This window comes from Doryrhamphus excisus, chromosome 11 (genome assembly GCF_030265055.1).
Source record: "Doryrhamphus excisus isolate RoL2022-K1 chromosome 11, RoL_Dexc_1.0, whole genome shotgun sequence".
Classification (NCBI taxonomy): Eukaryota; Metazoa; Chordata; class Actinopteri; order Syngnathiformes; family Syngnathidae; genus Doryrhamphus; species Doryrhamphus excisus.
The window spans coordinates 4,950,234-4,965,428 of record NC_080476.1 but is presented as its reverse complement, the minus strand read 5'-3'; the positions used below and the strand labels follow the sequence as shown (position 1 = coordinate 4,965,428).

General features: G+C 44.8%; 4 protein-coding genes across 5 annotated transcripts; 1 reads left to right on the top strand and 3 right to left on the bottom strand.

Moving 5' to 3' along the window:
• Window positions 1-285: 285 nt before the first annotated feature.
• On the bottom strand, window positions 286-1,245 carry LOC131138288 (odorant receptor 131-2-like). The gene has a single exon (XM_058087098.1). It carries the CDS (start codon window positions 1,243-1,245, stop codon window positions 286-288), a length of 960 nt encoding a protein of 319 aa, XP_057943081.1.
• Window positions 1,246-3,250: 2,005 nt separating this feature from the next.
• On the bottom strand, window positions 3,251-4,219 carry LOC131138287 (odorant receptor 131-2-like). Its single transcript, XM_058087096.1, has one exon. It carries the CDS (start codon window positions 4,217-4,219, stop codon window positions 3,251-3,253), a length of 969 nt encoding a protein of 322 aa, XP_057943079.1.
• A 2,298-nt stretch (window positions 4,220-6,517) lies between these two features.
• Window positions 6,518-10,471, bottom strand: LOC131138285 (odorant receptor 131-2-like). The gene is made up of 2 exons (XM_058087094.1): window positions 10,459-10,471; window positions 6,518-7,563 (listed from the first exon to the last, which is right to left on the bottom strand). The coding sequence occupies exons 1-2, from the start codon at window positions 10,469-10,471 to the stop codon at window positions 6,518-6,520; spliced, it is 1,059 nt and encodes a 352-aa protein (XP_057943077.1).
• Window positions 10,472-10,731: 260 nt separating this feature from the next.
• LOC131138426 (trafficking protein particle complex subunit 14-like) lies at window positions 10,732-14,971 on the top strand. 2 transcript variants are annotated; one of them, XM_058087330.1, is made up of 13 exons: window positions 10,732-10,956; window positions 12,140-12,468; window positions 12,550-12,645; window positions 12,832-12,961; window positions 13,023-13,109; window positions 13,190-13,310; window positions 13,384-13,531; window positions 13,658-13,740; window positions 13,817-13,968; window positions 14,065-14,201; window positions 14,266-14,344; window positions 14,430-14,544; window positions 14,623-14,971. In XM_058087330.1, exons 1-13 carry the CDS (start codon window positions 10,764-10,766, stop codon window positions 14,789-14,791), a joined length of 1,839 nt encoding a protein of 612 aa, XP_057943313.1. In that variant the 5' UTR covers window positions 10,732-10,763; the 3' UTR covers window positions 14,792-14,971. The 2 variants fall into 2 exon arrangements, with proteins under 2 accessions (XP_057943313.1, XP_057943312.1); XM_058087329.1 differs by having other exon boundaries at window positions 12,137-12,468.
• The last annotated feature ends 224 nt before the right edge of the window (window positions 14,972-15,195 follow it).

Genomic DNA, 15,195 nt, shown 5'->3' with positions numbered 1-15,195 from the left:
GTCTGGTTGTGTGTGTATTAGTTGTCTATTTACAGTGAAACAACACAACATTAGTCAACCAAATATAAATTGAAGATTAACCATTTTTGGACTGGCAAATTCAAACACATTGAACACTTTGAAAAGGTAATTTATTTATGGTAGACACTGACAATTTTTGTTAACAGTTTAGTGACATTTTCTTTCCCAAGTCAGTGTTAATATTTACAAAATGATTTCAAGTTGTAGGTCTGGTCTTGAATGTGGACAGTTATGGGCAGTAAAGAATAGCAATATAAGGTGCTCTCAGGACACAAGCACAACTTTGACAGGAGCAACTGCCACTTTGAGTGGACAGCAGAAATAGTATGTGAGGACAGCGTTGATTGTCTGATCTCTCAGCCCGTAGATGAGAGAACCCATACATCTGGGCATGAAGAAAAAACACACAAACATAAAGGACTGCATTCGTATAAAGGTAACCCAGGAAGTAACTCTGGCTAATAACATTAAGGTAGTGTTGTAGAGGGCTGACAAGACAGTGAGGCCCAGCTGTAACAGGTGTAGCAGCAGCGTCTTCTGAGCTTTATGGGCTGACTCCTTGTCTGTAGACGCCGACCTGGCTGCCACCATCACGCCGATGTAGCTGCAAATAATGACCAAGCTCGCCAGGGTGAACAGAGAAATCGTGCAGGCTGTTCGGTAATGATCTGACACGGGCAGGAGAATCATGCTGGCGCTGCCACACTGCTCAGGCATTTGCAAACTCTCCAGCTCATGAAAAGGAAAGTTTAACAATAAGAGCACCACAGTGAGAACCTGTAGTAAAGAAAAGATCCAAACAGCGAGCACTGCCGCCCCGGTGTTCCTGACGGTGATGATGGAGGCGTGTCTGAGAGGGTGGCACACAGCCACATATCTCTCCAGCGACATCACCACCAGCACCAGAGGAGAGATATCATTGGTCAGGTTGGCCAGCATGACAAGTACACCGCATTGGGGGTATGTGATGATGATCCGATAGGCGTGCATGAGGTACAACGCCTGGCTGATTGCCATCTGCATCGTGTCTGCCAGGAGGAGGTGAAACAGCAGGATGTAGCGAGACGTCTCCCGAAACACAGGTTTACTTCTCAAGGTGAACATCATCACCCCATTGATGAAGAGGAACACCAAGCAGGCAACTGAGGTAAAGCTGGACGACAAGACGCGCTCCACCAGACCCAGCCGGGTCACGTTGTACTGCACCAAACCTTGTCTTAACATGGAAGAAACACAAAGACAACATGAAGCCCTACAAGACCAGCAGTCGACTGCACATTCTCTTTATACGTTTCCCTGCTCCATGTTGATACGTCCAAACTCCTACTCAGCCCTAGGTGACGTCATATAACACTCATCAGGACACCTTGCGACCTCGCCCCCAACAGCCCTACCCTTTCATCATCAGGCTGAAGGACAGCTGGCAACAGAAAGGCACAACTTTACACAAAAATACATACGTTAGGCTAACCAAAGACATAAATTGGCTCCATAATTTATGTTGCTGTTTATTCGGATGACCATTTTGTTCGAATCTGTTTTAGCAAGCACATCACCTTCAGTAATAGACACTATGATCATCTTGGTTCGCCCCTATTAGGATTGGGTTTAGTCTTTCAAGATTTGAACTGGATTGGACCTAATTGGACAGTCTTGTGGAGGCATGGTGTATAATTCTTGGAACGTAAGTGTCAGTCATCTAAGGCTCTTACTCTTCTTAGTTTGACCAATTAGGTCTGGCGTCTTAATGGCCAACTTTAGTGGTTGAACAAACAAGAATACAAAAGTGTTCTTGTTTTCTTATTCAACTTGTCATAGTTTGTACCACCAAACACGCGTGTGAGTCAACACCCATAGGCCTCATTAATCAAGGCGTTATTTGGTGAAAACATGTTGAATAATTAATGTGGCTAAATGAGCAGTGAGGAGACACAGCAACATGTTTATCACATGGACACCAGAGAAAAACAAGAAAGGAGACAAAACACACACTGAGGTCATCAGGACACGACTGACATTAAAGACTTTAATCAAATTTGTCATTGAATGTTTGGATGTTCTTAATTTTACACATTGTAAGCACATTTTAAGATGAATTCACATATTTTGAGAGTACTGTGCTGTCACGATCAGGCTTGTAGGCGTTGCGATGCAAACCCAGGATGCAGAGAGTAGGACCAAGTGCAGGTAAAAAGTTTAATTTTTTAATAAGGATCTCGCTGTGCAGTGGCAGGAAGAGCACGCGATGGGCACTAGTGTCCCGCCCCCACATCATGGTGTCCAGCTCCTGTTTTTTTCCCTGCCCAGTTTGGCCCCATCCTTGGACCATTAACAGGTCATGGCTTGGTGGTTTGCAACCCCCTAAGCCACACCGTTGTCTTTTTTTCGAAGCTTCCCATATGACAATTGTCCTTTTGCAGCAAATTCAAGTTGATCAACCGAGGAACACAAATCATAGAAGTTGCTATTAGTGATAAAGTTTATTAAAGACCCTTGACGTCAACCCTTCTCACCAATTGGACACTTACATGCTGTAGCATACTTCAGTCTAGCAGTTTAGCTTGCAGTGTTTTTTGACAAACCACTCTGAATGACAACATTATTTTATGATCATGCAATAAGGTCAGCCCTCACATAAAATATAACATCTTAACAGCTTTTGTGACATTTTCCCTCCAGGTTAGTGATTCATATTTACAAAACAAATTCAAGATGTGTCGGCATGGTGGCCTCTTTGTGTGGAGTTTGCATGTTCTCTGTACACAGGCTTCCTTACACACCCACAATCATGGTTGTTTGGTTCATTCTCTAATTTGTCCATAAATGTGAATGTTAGTATGAATGGTTGTGTAAATGTTTGTGTTTATGTGCCCGGCAATCGGCTACCGATCAGTCCGAGGTCTACGCCGCTTCTCACCAGAAGTCATCTGGGAGAGGCTTCAGCTCAGCCGTGTGAGCCCAATAAGGACATATTGTATAGAAAACAGATGTAATGATAAAATTCAAGTTGTAATACACAGGTATTACAATAGACTTTACATGAGGATAATGTTTGTGTGTCATTGATAAGTGAATGCAGTTTAACACGACACAATGCACATGTGCGTGTGCACAAGGATGTTGGCATACAAAATGAAAGTAAGTTGCTGGTGCTGTAAACACTCTCTGTCCTTGCTCATGGACAGTTGAAGGCGGTGAAGAACAGCAATATGTCTCAAGACAGGTGCTCTCAGGTCACAAGCTCAGCTTTGACAGGAGTGACTGTCATTTTCAGTGTACGGCAGATATAGTACATGAGAACAACTCTGATTGTCTGATCTCTCAGCCCATAAATGAGAGAACCCATACATCTGGGCATGAAGAAAAAACACACAAACAGAAATGCCTGAGTTCGTAAAAAGACAATTCTGGAGGTAAACCTGTACAAAACTATCATGACAGTGGCGTGGATAAATGACATGAGGGTGAGGCCCAGCTGGACCAGGTGCAGTAGTAGCGTCCTCTGAGCTTTACGGGCTGACTCCTTGTCTCCTTTACTCCTTAACACCAACCTTGCTGCCATTGTCACACCGATGTAGCTGCAAACAATGGCCAAGGCGGCCAAGGTGAACAGAAAACCTGTGTAGGCGGTATTGTAATGATCGGACACAGGCATGAGAATAAGGCTGGTGCTGTCACACAGTTTAGGCATTTGTAGACTCTCCATCTCATCAAAAGGAAACTTTAACAGCAAAAGCACTCTGGTGAGAATATTTAGGGAAGAAAACATCCAAACAGCAAGCACAACCACCATTGTTTTTTTGATGGTTACGATGGAGGCATGTCTAAGAGCATGGCACACGGCCACATATCTCTCCAGCGACATCACCACCAGCACCATAGGAGAAATATCACTGGTCAGGAGGACCAGCATGGTGAGTACGCCGCAAACGGGATAAGTTATGATGATCCGACATATGTGTAGGAGGTACAACACCTGGCTGATGGCCATCTGTATCGTGTCTGCCAGGAGGAGGTGAAACAGCAGGATGTAGCGAGACGTCTCCCGAAACACAGGTTTACTTCTCAAGGTAAACATCATCACCCCATTGATGAAGAGGAACACCAAGCAGGTGATGGAGGTCAAGCTGGATGACAACGTTCGCTCCACCAAACCCAGCCGGGTCACATTGGACTGCGACAAAGCTTGCCGTAACATGGTAGACACACAAAGACAACATGGAACCCTAAATGATGCAAGCATACTGCCTTTATACGTTTACCTTGTTGATACGTCCACAATCCTACTTATTCCCAAGTGACGTCACGTGGCTTTCATCAGGTACCTGGCAAAAACACCCCCAACAGGTTGAAGGAGAGGAAGTGGCAAAAGAAATGCACAATTTTACACAAAAACACATACATTAGGTTGACTTATTTGCGTCAATTTGTTCAAATCTGTTTTTAATAATCATGTAAAGAATGCTATTTTCATCCTGCCTAGCCCCAAAAGCCAGGAGTACGTTCTGTCATGATTCGTGGCTGCCGAATCACATACAGGCAAACATGCGATCTACCGAAAAAAGGCCACAGGAGTTTAGTTGAACTTTATTCTACTATTTAACAGTATTTTTAAAATGAAATGTCTCCTACATATCCATCAAAGTCCTCATCTTCTGTATCTGAATTGAACAGCTGGGCAATTTCCCCATCAAACATGCCCGGTTTGGATTACCTCACCAACCGCCCACAGTATGTGATGACCTGGGACTGTGTGTCAGCGTCTGTTCTCTGCAGTGTAGGGGCCCCCGATGGAACAGTGCTGGCACCGTTTCTCTTCATTCTCTAAACTGCAGACCTTTCCCACCCGTCACCCTCCTGCCTCCTTCAAGGCTCTCTGACAAATCTGCCATCGTTGGACTCATCACAGATGGGGAACGACCGGTCGTACAGAGAACTCATTCAGGAGTTTAGGAACTGGAGCCAGCGTAACCACCTCCTCATACAGTGAATGCCAGCAAGACCAAGGAGCTGGTTGGGGACTTTGGTCGGCACCCCCAAGCATCCCCATCACCAGTGAACATCCAGGGAAGGGACACTGAGATGGTGACATATAAGTATCTGGGTATTCATCTAAACCATAAGCTGGACTGGACTACAAACACTACTGCACCGAACAAAAAAGGTGGGAACCGACTGTATCTGCTCAGGAGGCTGAGGTCTTTTGGAGTCCTGAAGACTTTTTATGACTCAGTGATGACCTCTGCCATCTCTGGTGTGGCCTTCTAGGGGAGAAGCATCATAACAACTGACAGGAAGAGGCTGCTTAAGAAGCTGATTAAGAAGGCCAGCTCTGTCCCGGAGTCGGAACAGGTAGAGGAGGTGGGCGAGCAGAGGATGACAGTCAAACTGTCCTCCACGAGGAACAAAGTCTCCTATACCCCCTACCAACACACATTCCCTGCAGTAAACGGATCTGTTAGTGACAGGATGAGAAATCCAAAGTGTGTGATGGAGAAATTCCTGCAGAAATTCCTTCCTGCAGCTGAAACGAAATAATTAACTTCCCAGGTACTGGTGAAAGGTGTAATGTGAAAGGTGTAATTGTGTAATTTTATCCATTGTGTTTAAATGTATATTTACATGAGTCATGTAATTTCATTAATCATTTTTTAAAATAAGCTTGGATAGGCTCCAGCATGCGACCCTCGTGAGGATAAGCGGTATAGAAAATTTATGGATGGATTTTTTGACATATGCGGGCCAACTACTTTGAATGAAAACATCATTTTATTGTCGTGCAAAAAAGCAAGCTCTTAACAGAATATGGGTGAGATTTTTTTCCCCCAAGTCAAAACTACAGGTACAGACTTCACAATGTTGTACTTTACAACAGTTATTAAAATAGCCTTTACATGAGAATAATATTTGCATGCCATCAATAAAAGAATGACACACAAGTGACACAATTGCCAAGAACGTTGCCTACAAAGTGAAAGTAAGTTGCTGGTGCTGTTGACACGGTCTATCCTATCATGCGAGGCACTTACTCAAGAAAGCATAAAAATATCTTGAGTGTATCTGACTTTCTTCTAACTAGAGCTTCTACTGTAAAAAAAATGCTGGCTTTTCCTCTGTGGAAGAACGGCGGTGACATGCAACTTCCAGCTCACACACACTGGACCCTTCAGGATGCACTGGTACTGTAAGTGCCTCCTGTGTGACATTTCTACGTATTTTATTGTCCGATTAGCAAGAATAATGATGTCACACGTACATGAAGGACATTACATGGTTTATATAAAGTCAGCGTATGATAAATGAGTATGCAACATTGTATTGTTGAGGACGTGCTGGAAAAAAAATGGACAAACACAACTGGCAGGCCCCATTTTCATACATTTCAAACACAGTTAAATGGACAGATATCAATATTTGATATTATGTTGTCATTATCCCCCCCATCATGACTGGTGAAGCTCCCCTGACTGCACGTCACTGGTCCAGAAAGGTTGCCTCAGGACACAAGCATGGCTTTGACAGGAGCGGCTGCCACTTTGAGCGGACAGCAGAGATAGTAGAGATAGTATGCGAGGACGGCCCTGATCGTTTGATCTCTCAGCCCGTAGATGAGAGAACCCATACATCTGGGTATTAAAAAAAAAACCACAAACATGAAAGACTGCATTCGTATAAAGGTAATCCAGGAAGTAACCCTATACAAAAACATGAGGACAGTAGTGTGGATGCCTGACAAGAGGGTGAGGCCCAGCTGTACGAGGTGCAGCAGCAGCGTCTTCTGAGCTTTATGGGTCGACTCCTTGTCCGTGGATGACGACCTGGCGGCCACCATCACTCCGATGTAGCTAAAAACAATGGTCAAGCTTGCCAAGGTGAACAGAAAACTTGTGGAGGCTGTTCTGTAATGATCAGACACAGGCAGCAGCAACATGCTGGTGCTGCCACACTGTTCATGCATTTGCAGAGTCTCCAGCTCATCAAAAGGGAAGTTTAACAGCAAAAGCACTCGAGTGAGAACATTAAGTAAGGAAAAGATCCAAACAGCGAGCACGACAGTCCCCGTGTTCTTGGCGGTGATGATGGAGGCGTGTCTGAGAGGGTGGCACACAGCCACATATCTCTCCAGCGACATCACCACCAGCACCAGAGGAGAGATATCATTGGTCAGGTAGGCCAGCATGATCAGTACGCCACACTGAGGGTATGTGATGATGATCCGACACATGTGCATGAGATACAACAACTGGGTGATTGCCATCTGCAGCGTGTCTGCCAGGAGGAGGTGAAACAGCAGGATGTAGCGAGATGTCTCCCGAAACACAGGTTTACTTCTCAAGGTGAACATCATAATCCCATTGATGAAGAGAAATACCAAAAAGCTGAGGGAGGCAATGCTACACGACAACACTCGCTCCACCAAACCCAAACGCGTCACGTTGGACTGGGACAAAGCTTGTCTTAACATGGACACACAAAGACAACATGGAACTCTAAATGTCCAGGAGCAGCAGCACACTTCCTGCTCTCTTAAACTCCTCAGCCCTGAGCGATGTCATGTGACTTTCAACAGGACACCTTACGATCCCGCCCCCAACATACCTCCCCCATCATCAGGCTGGAGGGTTTCAAGTACAACAGAAATGCACAATTACACAAAAACAAGTATATTCATATATATCGTCTTCAGTGTTTATTGGCGTCTTATGTGGATGATCAATTCGTTCAAATCTATTTTAGCAAGCACGTCACCTTCAGATATTATTATCCTCCTGCATATCAGGATTTTGTTTTTCTAATGTTGAAGTGGACTGGACCTAATTGGGCAGTCTAGTGTAGCCGTGGTGTATCATTTTTGGAACATAAATGGCGTCAAAAAGTTAGTCAGATCATCATATTTAAATATTAGTCAATGTTCACACAACTGAACATAGAATTAAGTTTTCAAAGGAATTTTTTGTCATTAAGGGAGAAAACTAAATCTAAAACTACATGGCCCCGTGTGAAAACGTGATTGCCCCCTAAAGCTAATAACTGGTTGGACCACCTTTAGCAGCAATAATATCTTGCAATGAGTCTCTTAAAGCGCTGTGGAGGAATTTTGGCCCACTTGTCTTGTAGAATTGTTCATTCAGCTACATTGGAGGCTTTTCCAGCATGAAGCACATTTTAAGGTCATGCCACAGCATCTCAATAGGATTCAGGTCAGGACTTTGACTAGGCCACTCCAAAGTCTTCATTTGGTTTTTCTTCAGCCATTCAGAGGTGGATTTGCTGGTGTGTTTTGGATCATTGTCCTGCTGCAGAACCCAAGTTGGTTTCAGCTTCAGGTCACCAACAGATGGCCGGACATTCTCCTTCAGGATTTTTTGGTAGATGGCAGAATTCATGGTTCCATTTATCACAGCAAGTCTTCCAAGCCCTGAAACAGCAAAATAGCCCCAGACCATCACACTACCACCACCATATTTTACTGTTGGTATGATGTTCTTTTTCTGAAATGCGGCATTACTTTTACGCCAACTTTGTCTCATCAGACCAAAGAGTATTTTTCCAAAGGTCTTGGGGATCATCTAGATGTTTTGAGAGCCTAATGTTCTTTTTGTTCAGCAGTGGTTTTGGTCTTGGAACTGCATCATGCAGGACGTTTTTTCCCAGTGTTTTTCTTGTGATGAACACTGACCTTAACTGAGGCAATGAGGCCTGCAGTTCTTTGGATCGTCGTTGCTGTGCTCCTGGGGTAATTTTAGTTGGCTGGCCATTTGTTGATAATAGCTCTCACTGTGGTTTGCTGGAGTCCCAAAGCTCTAGAAATGACTTTATAACCTTTTCTAGACTGGTAAATCTCAATTGATCTTAAATTAAATTATTTTTAAGGGGGCTCACATTTTTACACAGGGCCATGTAAATTTGGATTTTTTTTATGATCTGAAATATTTAAGCGTGACAAACCAAAAAATAAGAATTCGCCACTGTATGTGCAGTTCATCTCAGGCTCTTACTCTAATTGGACCAATTAGATCTGACTGGTTAGCCCCTCAATGGCCATCTTTAATGATTGTGAATGAATAAACAAGAACACAAATGTTTTTTGTTTTGTCTTGTTCAACTTGTCATAGTTTGTCCCCAGAGACACATACGTGAGTAAATACCCACAGGCCTCATTAATCAAGCCGATATTTGGTGAAAACATTTTGAATAATTAATGTGGCTAAATGAGCCTTTAGGGGACAAAGCAACTTCGTTGTCACATTAACACGAGGAAAAACAAGAAGGGAGACGATACAAACACTGATGTCATCAAGACAAAGTTCATTACTGAGATAACACTGAAATACTTTATTCACATCTAAGATACTCGCTTTCTTCTTCACGTTGCTTCCATGTCAACGGGACACAAACATAAAACAATATCAATGTAAAATACTTATATATTATGTTGCAAACAGATGGAATAAAGGGCAAACAGTGTTCTTCAAAGAACACCTTCTTTGTGTCTGTTGTGTATGAAACACAATCTGATTGTCAATTTTAGCTTGCATCACCATTATTTTGGCAAGTTTAATACAACAAAACTCATCTCGCATCCACCAACGATGACACATTTGCAAAATTCTCCAATACTCCAAAAGGACTCCAATAGGATGACAATCCTCAGTGCATTGATATACACACTTATGCTAGTTCCATCAACAACAGCAGCATAGATACAGCGACAACACTTTCAATGTCCGCTCTCCTTGGGATGGCTGTGTCTTCCAGCACAAGACGTGTGCTCCAGTCCTCAGGTAAAAAATGCGGAGAGCAAACGAGCATCTTGATGAGTTTTTGTAGCAAAATTGAGAGCTAGCTATCCACTCATCCATCTGTGAGGTGAGATAAAAATTGTTTTTCACGCTAACTGCTACAATAACAATATCGCTGTAGCTTGGTTAATATACAAGTCCGTTATGTAAATGGAACACTTTACTTTAGTGTCAAAATAGGCACAGAATGCACAGACACTCATAATAATTGAGTAATAATTCAGTAAAATAGTAATAATTCAGTATGTTCTGTTACGGCATTGCAATCAGACGTGGAAATGTAGTTTGAATTAAACAAAACAACATAAATTCATTCTAAATAATTGGAAAAGTAAAATGTATTGAGTGGCTAATTAGCATTTTTGCTATTCTGACAAATACATCACATCGGGCTTTAATTATATATAATAATATAATAATAATATATATATATATATATAATATATATATTATATTATATATATATATATAATATAACAATTATAAAGCTAAAAGCATATTTTCCCAGTTTGTTTGATATTAAATTAATTAATTGAAGAGATATAAAATACACTCTATTCAAGCATTAAAATTGACAAATAGCTTTAATATTAGCTTAAATGACAATAAGCTTTTTGGAACTGAGTTAGCTGACCTGACACTGCCATTTTGGGGAAGCCATCCTGGGATATGACAACCCTCCAAAATGCTTCCTATACAACGTGTCACGCATACATGTGTCATAATGTGTCAATGTGTTCAAGCACAAAGCTGTGTAGGGACGATTTTAGGACAATTTAAGTGTTTTGCCTTCCTAAAACATCTTCGCGTTTCCAAACGAAGGGGCACACTTCAGCACCTCAGTTTTTTATTTTGAAAGCGGAAGTCGTGAAGCGCGCATTGTTCTCGCTTTGGTCCTGAGCTTCAGTCCCTCCTCCGCCTCATCCTCCGCCTGTCGCCATGGTGCAGATGATGGAGTCTCAGTGCGAGTATTTCATGTATTTTCCGGCAGTTCCCATCACGGACCTGTCCGACCCGGCCCGGTACCGAACACTTCCCCGGCGGAGCCACCTCTATCTGGGGGAGACGGTCCGCTTCCTCCTGGTGCTGCGATGCAGGGACGCAAGGGCGACGCCGACCGAGCAGGGCCACGGTAAGGATGGAGGGGGTGGGGTTGGTTTTTTGGGGGGGAGCGCCGTTTGCCGACTGTCAACAGACAACATATTCTCAATGTGGTCCCTTCATTTGGTGCACAAGCTAATAACAAAGATAATAATGATCACTTTGAGGCGTTTGTAATATTTAGGTTAGCTTATTGAGCCACTTAATTATAATTATCTGTACTTATTATCATATAAGCTAAATCAACGCCTCAACTTTGATATTGGATTTATGCCATCACCATTAAAATTGATCAATGATTAAATGTTATGAAGTACAAGTAGTCCTCGGTTTACAAAGGAGTTGCGTTACTACGATGTGTTAAAAGTGGAAAATGAGGTGTAAGTTATACCAAAATTATTGCTTAATTGTCACGGTTCGGCATGTCTGTGTTGCGATGCGACCCCAGGATGCTGAGAGCAGGACCAATTGCCGGTAAATTATATTTATTTGTTGCAGAAATTGCAGCAGCAGGAAAAAGCAACTCAGGGAGCAGACGTACAAACTATAATGATCCCACACCGGGAGAAGCACACACCTGAACAAATTAGGGACAGGTGTGGGTGACTATGGCAACGAAGGCAGACGAGGCAAAACAGGAAGTCCCATACAAAATAAGGGTGTCAAAAACGGAAACTAAAGCCCAGAAGGTAACTCAAACAAACTGTCACGTGGGAACCCACACAGGGCGTGACACTAAATTGTCCATAGGTATGAATGTGAGGGTGAATGGTTGTTTGTCTATATGTGCCCTGTGATTGGCTGGTGACCAGTCCAGGGTGTACACCACCTCTCACCCGAAGAAAACTGGGATAAGCTCCAGCACCCCCCCCCCCCCCCCATAGAAAAGCGGTAGAAAATGAATGAATGAATGTATACTGGACACATGAAGGACACATCAAATACAGGGACTATGTATTCTTCCGACACACTCACTTGATTACTTCTTGAGCGACTCGTATTTATGGAAATTACATTTTTATGTAACTTATACATAATATAACATTAAATAACGTAACATGCAATATTGTCACAAAACGTCATAAACTGCGGACCTCCTGTAATGTAGAAAGAGACAATCAGTAGCATGAAACTATACCAGGTACACCTGGTTAAATCATCAGACCAAACTGGACTCAAGTGGACCAGATGATGGGACAACCCTCTTCCAGCAGGAGACGCTCCGTCAGCAGGTTTCGGGACCGAGTCGTCCAGCAGTCGGGCCTGGAGAGAGCTGGCTGGATCGTTGTGTGCCGTGGCCAGCGTGAGTCCAGGTGAGAGCAGCCGCCATCGGGCCAACCAGCACTACCACGACTATGCCAGCAGTGGGGACGAGGGTGCGGATGAGGGTGAGGAGGACTACATTGCGGCGGCTGAGGCAGCCATCGCGGCGCTGGGGAGCAGGATGGACTCGCGTTGTCGGCCCTTCCGAGACTGCAAGCCTTTGCTGATACACAACTCATGCGGCTCTGCGGCGAGGGACTTCCGCAGGGTGCCACTTCAGGTAGGCCCAAAACCACCTGGATGCTCAGCTTTGTGTAAAGTGACTTTGACTCAACATCTCTGCATTTGTCGTCCATGCCAGTCTCCACTGGACGACCCAGTAGTTCTGGCAGATGAAGTAATCTTCCCGCTCACGGTCTCCTTGGACAAACTCCCCGTCAGCACCGTAAAAGTCAAGGTACTACATGAAATACTACATGTAATCACTGCCAGTTTTATGGTCCTCTTGAATGCAGCTTATGGGGCACATTAGTGTAAACTGGATCTAGTTCTGATTCATCTAATACATGACCTGCAGTTTTCAGTGTCAACCAAACATTTGTGGTCTGGTCAAGTGTGTGTGTGTGTGTGTGTTTGCTGTCAGGTGATGGTCACGGTGTGGAAGAAGGAGGCGGAGCAAGTGGAGGTGCAGGAGTTAGGCTACCTGAGTGTCCTACAGCAACGGGACCCATCACACACCTTCAGACACGACCTGAACACTTTCAAGGCTCAAGGTTTGACACACACAAACACACACACACACACAAGCCTAACTACCTCAACTCTGGTCCTCAGTGAGCACAACCCTCACCGTCCTGCCGCCACCCGCCATCCGCTGCAAGCTGATGAGTGTCTCAGGGCGCCATCTGGCTGTCCTCAAAGGTAGCTAACATGCTAACATGTCAGGTGATACGAGGCCACAGTCAACAAAGGAAGTGTGTCTTCATCTCGTCCTCTTTCAGTGCTGAACAATTCATCACAGGAGGAGGTGAGTGTGCGGGATGTTCGTATTCTACCGGACCTCAACGCCTCGTACCTACCAATGATGCCCGACGGCTCTGTGCTACTGGTGGACAATGTGTGGTACGTATAGGACATGTGACTGACACGTGATATCTCATCATCACATGAACGAGACCATGCACCGCCTGTTCAGCCACCATTCTGGTGAGGTGGGCATGGCGTCTTTCTGCAAGGTCGACAGTGTGGCTTGCTGCCTTCCTAGCATGCTCGGTGCCTTGGAGGAGCATGACTTCCTGTTCCAGCTGCACTTGAACGACATGCCTCAGGATGAGTCCAATGAGGTGCGTTGGCACCCACGTTGACTTTGTGTTATCAGGTGAACAACTCCATCGCTGTCCTGTGGCATGATGCGTCACCTGATGGTGACGCTAGAAGGCAACCTTGATGTAGAGTGTGCTTCTTTTCAGGGGATGGAGGTTCCTCTCGTAGCTGTGCTGCAGTGGTCAACTCCCAAGATGCCATTCACCAACTGTATCTACACTCACTACAGGTGGGAGCTCAGTAGCCCGCTTCTCCCATCCTGTGACACGTTACACCACTCTCAACCTGGACCTCCCCACTCCCAGGTTGCCTAGTGTCCGTCTGGACCGCCCAAGGTTTGTGATGACGGCCAGTTGTCCGAGCACCGTCAATGTCAAGGAGCACTTTAAAGTCAAATACGTACTGCTCAACAACCTGCAGGACTTCCTGTCGGTGCGACTTGTGTGGACTCCAGAAGGTCAGTTTGGGCTTGCCCACCACCATGCCTCTGATGATCACATACTTGTGTTACCAATGGGGTGACCATTCTCAAAGCAAGTCATTATATTATTAGGTCGTGGTCAGAGCGAGGACGCCACGCTGGCAGCGGTTGTCTGCCACACTCCCTTCAGTAACCTGGGCCACTGTCGCAAAGGAAGCACCCTGTCCTTCAGTGTGGCCTTCCAGATCCTCAGACCAGGACTGTATGAGGTACCGGATAGCACCTTTAGGGAGAGTAGTGGTCCTGTGCTCACAAGGTCTTCTGTCTCCTCAGCTGAGTCAGCACATGAAGCTCAAACTCCAGTTCACCGCATCTGTCGCTAACCCGCCGCCTGACGCTAGGCCGCTCTCACGTAAGAATCAAACGTGTTGATGCTTCTAGATGAAGTTGTGGTTCAGTTCAAGCATGGCCTCACGCCTTCTCCCACTGCCAATCAGGTAAAAACAGCCCATCCAGTCCGGCAGTCCGAGACCTGCTGGACCGTCACCAGGCCAGTTTGGGTCGATCCCAGTCCTTCTCCCACCAGCAGCCGTCTCGCTCCCACATCATGAGGTGTGCCCAAGACCCTCCATGACTTTTTGCCCGTCCATATTTCATTGTTTCTCACTTGTGTGTGCACGCACTCCACAGGACGGGCAGCGCCATGGAGCGGCGTGCCATCACACCTCCTGTGGGCTCTCCTGTGGGTCGGCCACTGTACTTGCCACCGCAGGACAAAAGCCTACTATCATTGGACAAGATCGCCAAGAGGGAGTGTAAAGTTTTGGTGGTGGATCCTAGCCACGAGGGTGACGTCTAAGAGGACATCTTGTCAGTGTTATGGGTCTGCATCAGTATTAATGTCAGCATTAATAAACAACAATGCAATGGAGCATCCAGGTGTGTATGTATTGAACAAGTCATTCAAATGTTTTGGCCCTTTGGAAGAACGTGAAAGGTGTGCCATCAGGAATGCCATCAACCACGAAGTCATAGTAGATTGGAACATTAAACATAAAACTATAATTGTAAAACTTTTAAAATGTGTTGTGTGTTAACATTTTTGAGAGCCAACCGCTGATGACATCGTAGACAGGCAACGCAGTTGATTTACGGTTCTGGCTTCCATTTTGTTCACAAGCTAAGGATGCTAAGAAGGATGCTGTGTGATAAAAATACATTAGGAACAAAGTTGGACTAATGCAGAGCATTAAGTCAGACGTG

Excerpts from the sequence above, each read along its gene's own strand:
- LOC131138287 (XM_058087096.1), bottom strand. The coding sequence starts at position 4,219 with ATGTTACGGCAAGCTTTGTCGCAGTCCAATGTGACCCGGCTGGGTTTG.
- LOC131138426 (XM_058087329.1), top strand. The coding sequence starts at position 10,764 with ATGGTGCAGATGATGGAGTCTCAGTGCGAGTATTTCATGTATTTTCCG. Across the intron at positions 13,532-13,657 it reads CTCAGGATGAGTCCAATGAG|GGGATGGAGGTTCCTCTCGT; the intron begins GTGCGTTGGCAC and ends GCTTCTTTTCAG. Across the intron at positions 13,969-14,064 it reads ACTTGTGTGGACTCCAGAAG|GTCGTGGTCAGAGCGAGGAC; the intron begins GTCAGTTTGGGC and ends TTATATTATTAG.
- LOC131138288 (XM_058087098.1), bottom strand. The coding sequence starts at position 1,245 with ATGTTAAGACAAGGTTTGGTGCAGTACAACGTGACCCGGCTGGGTCTG.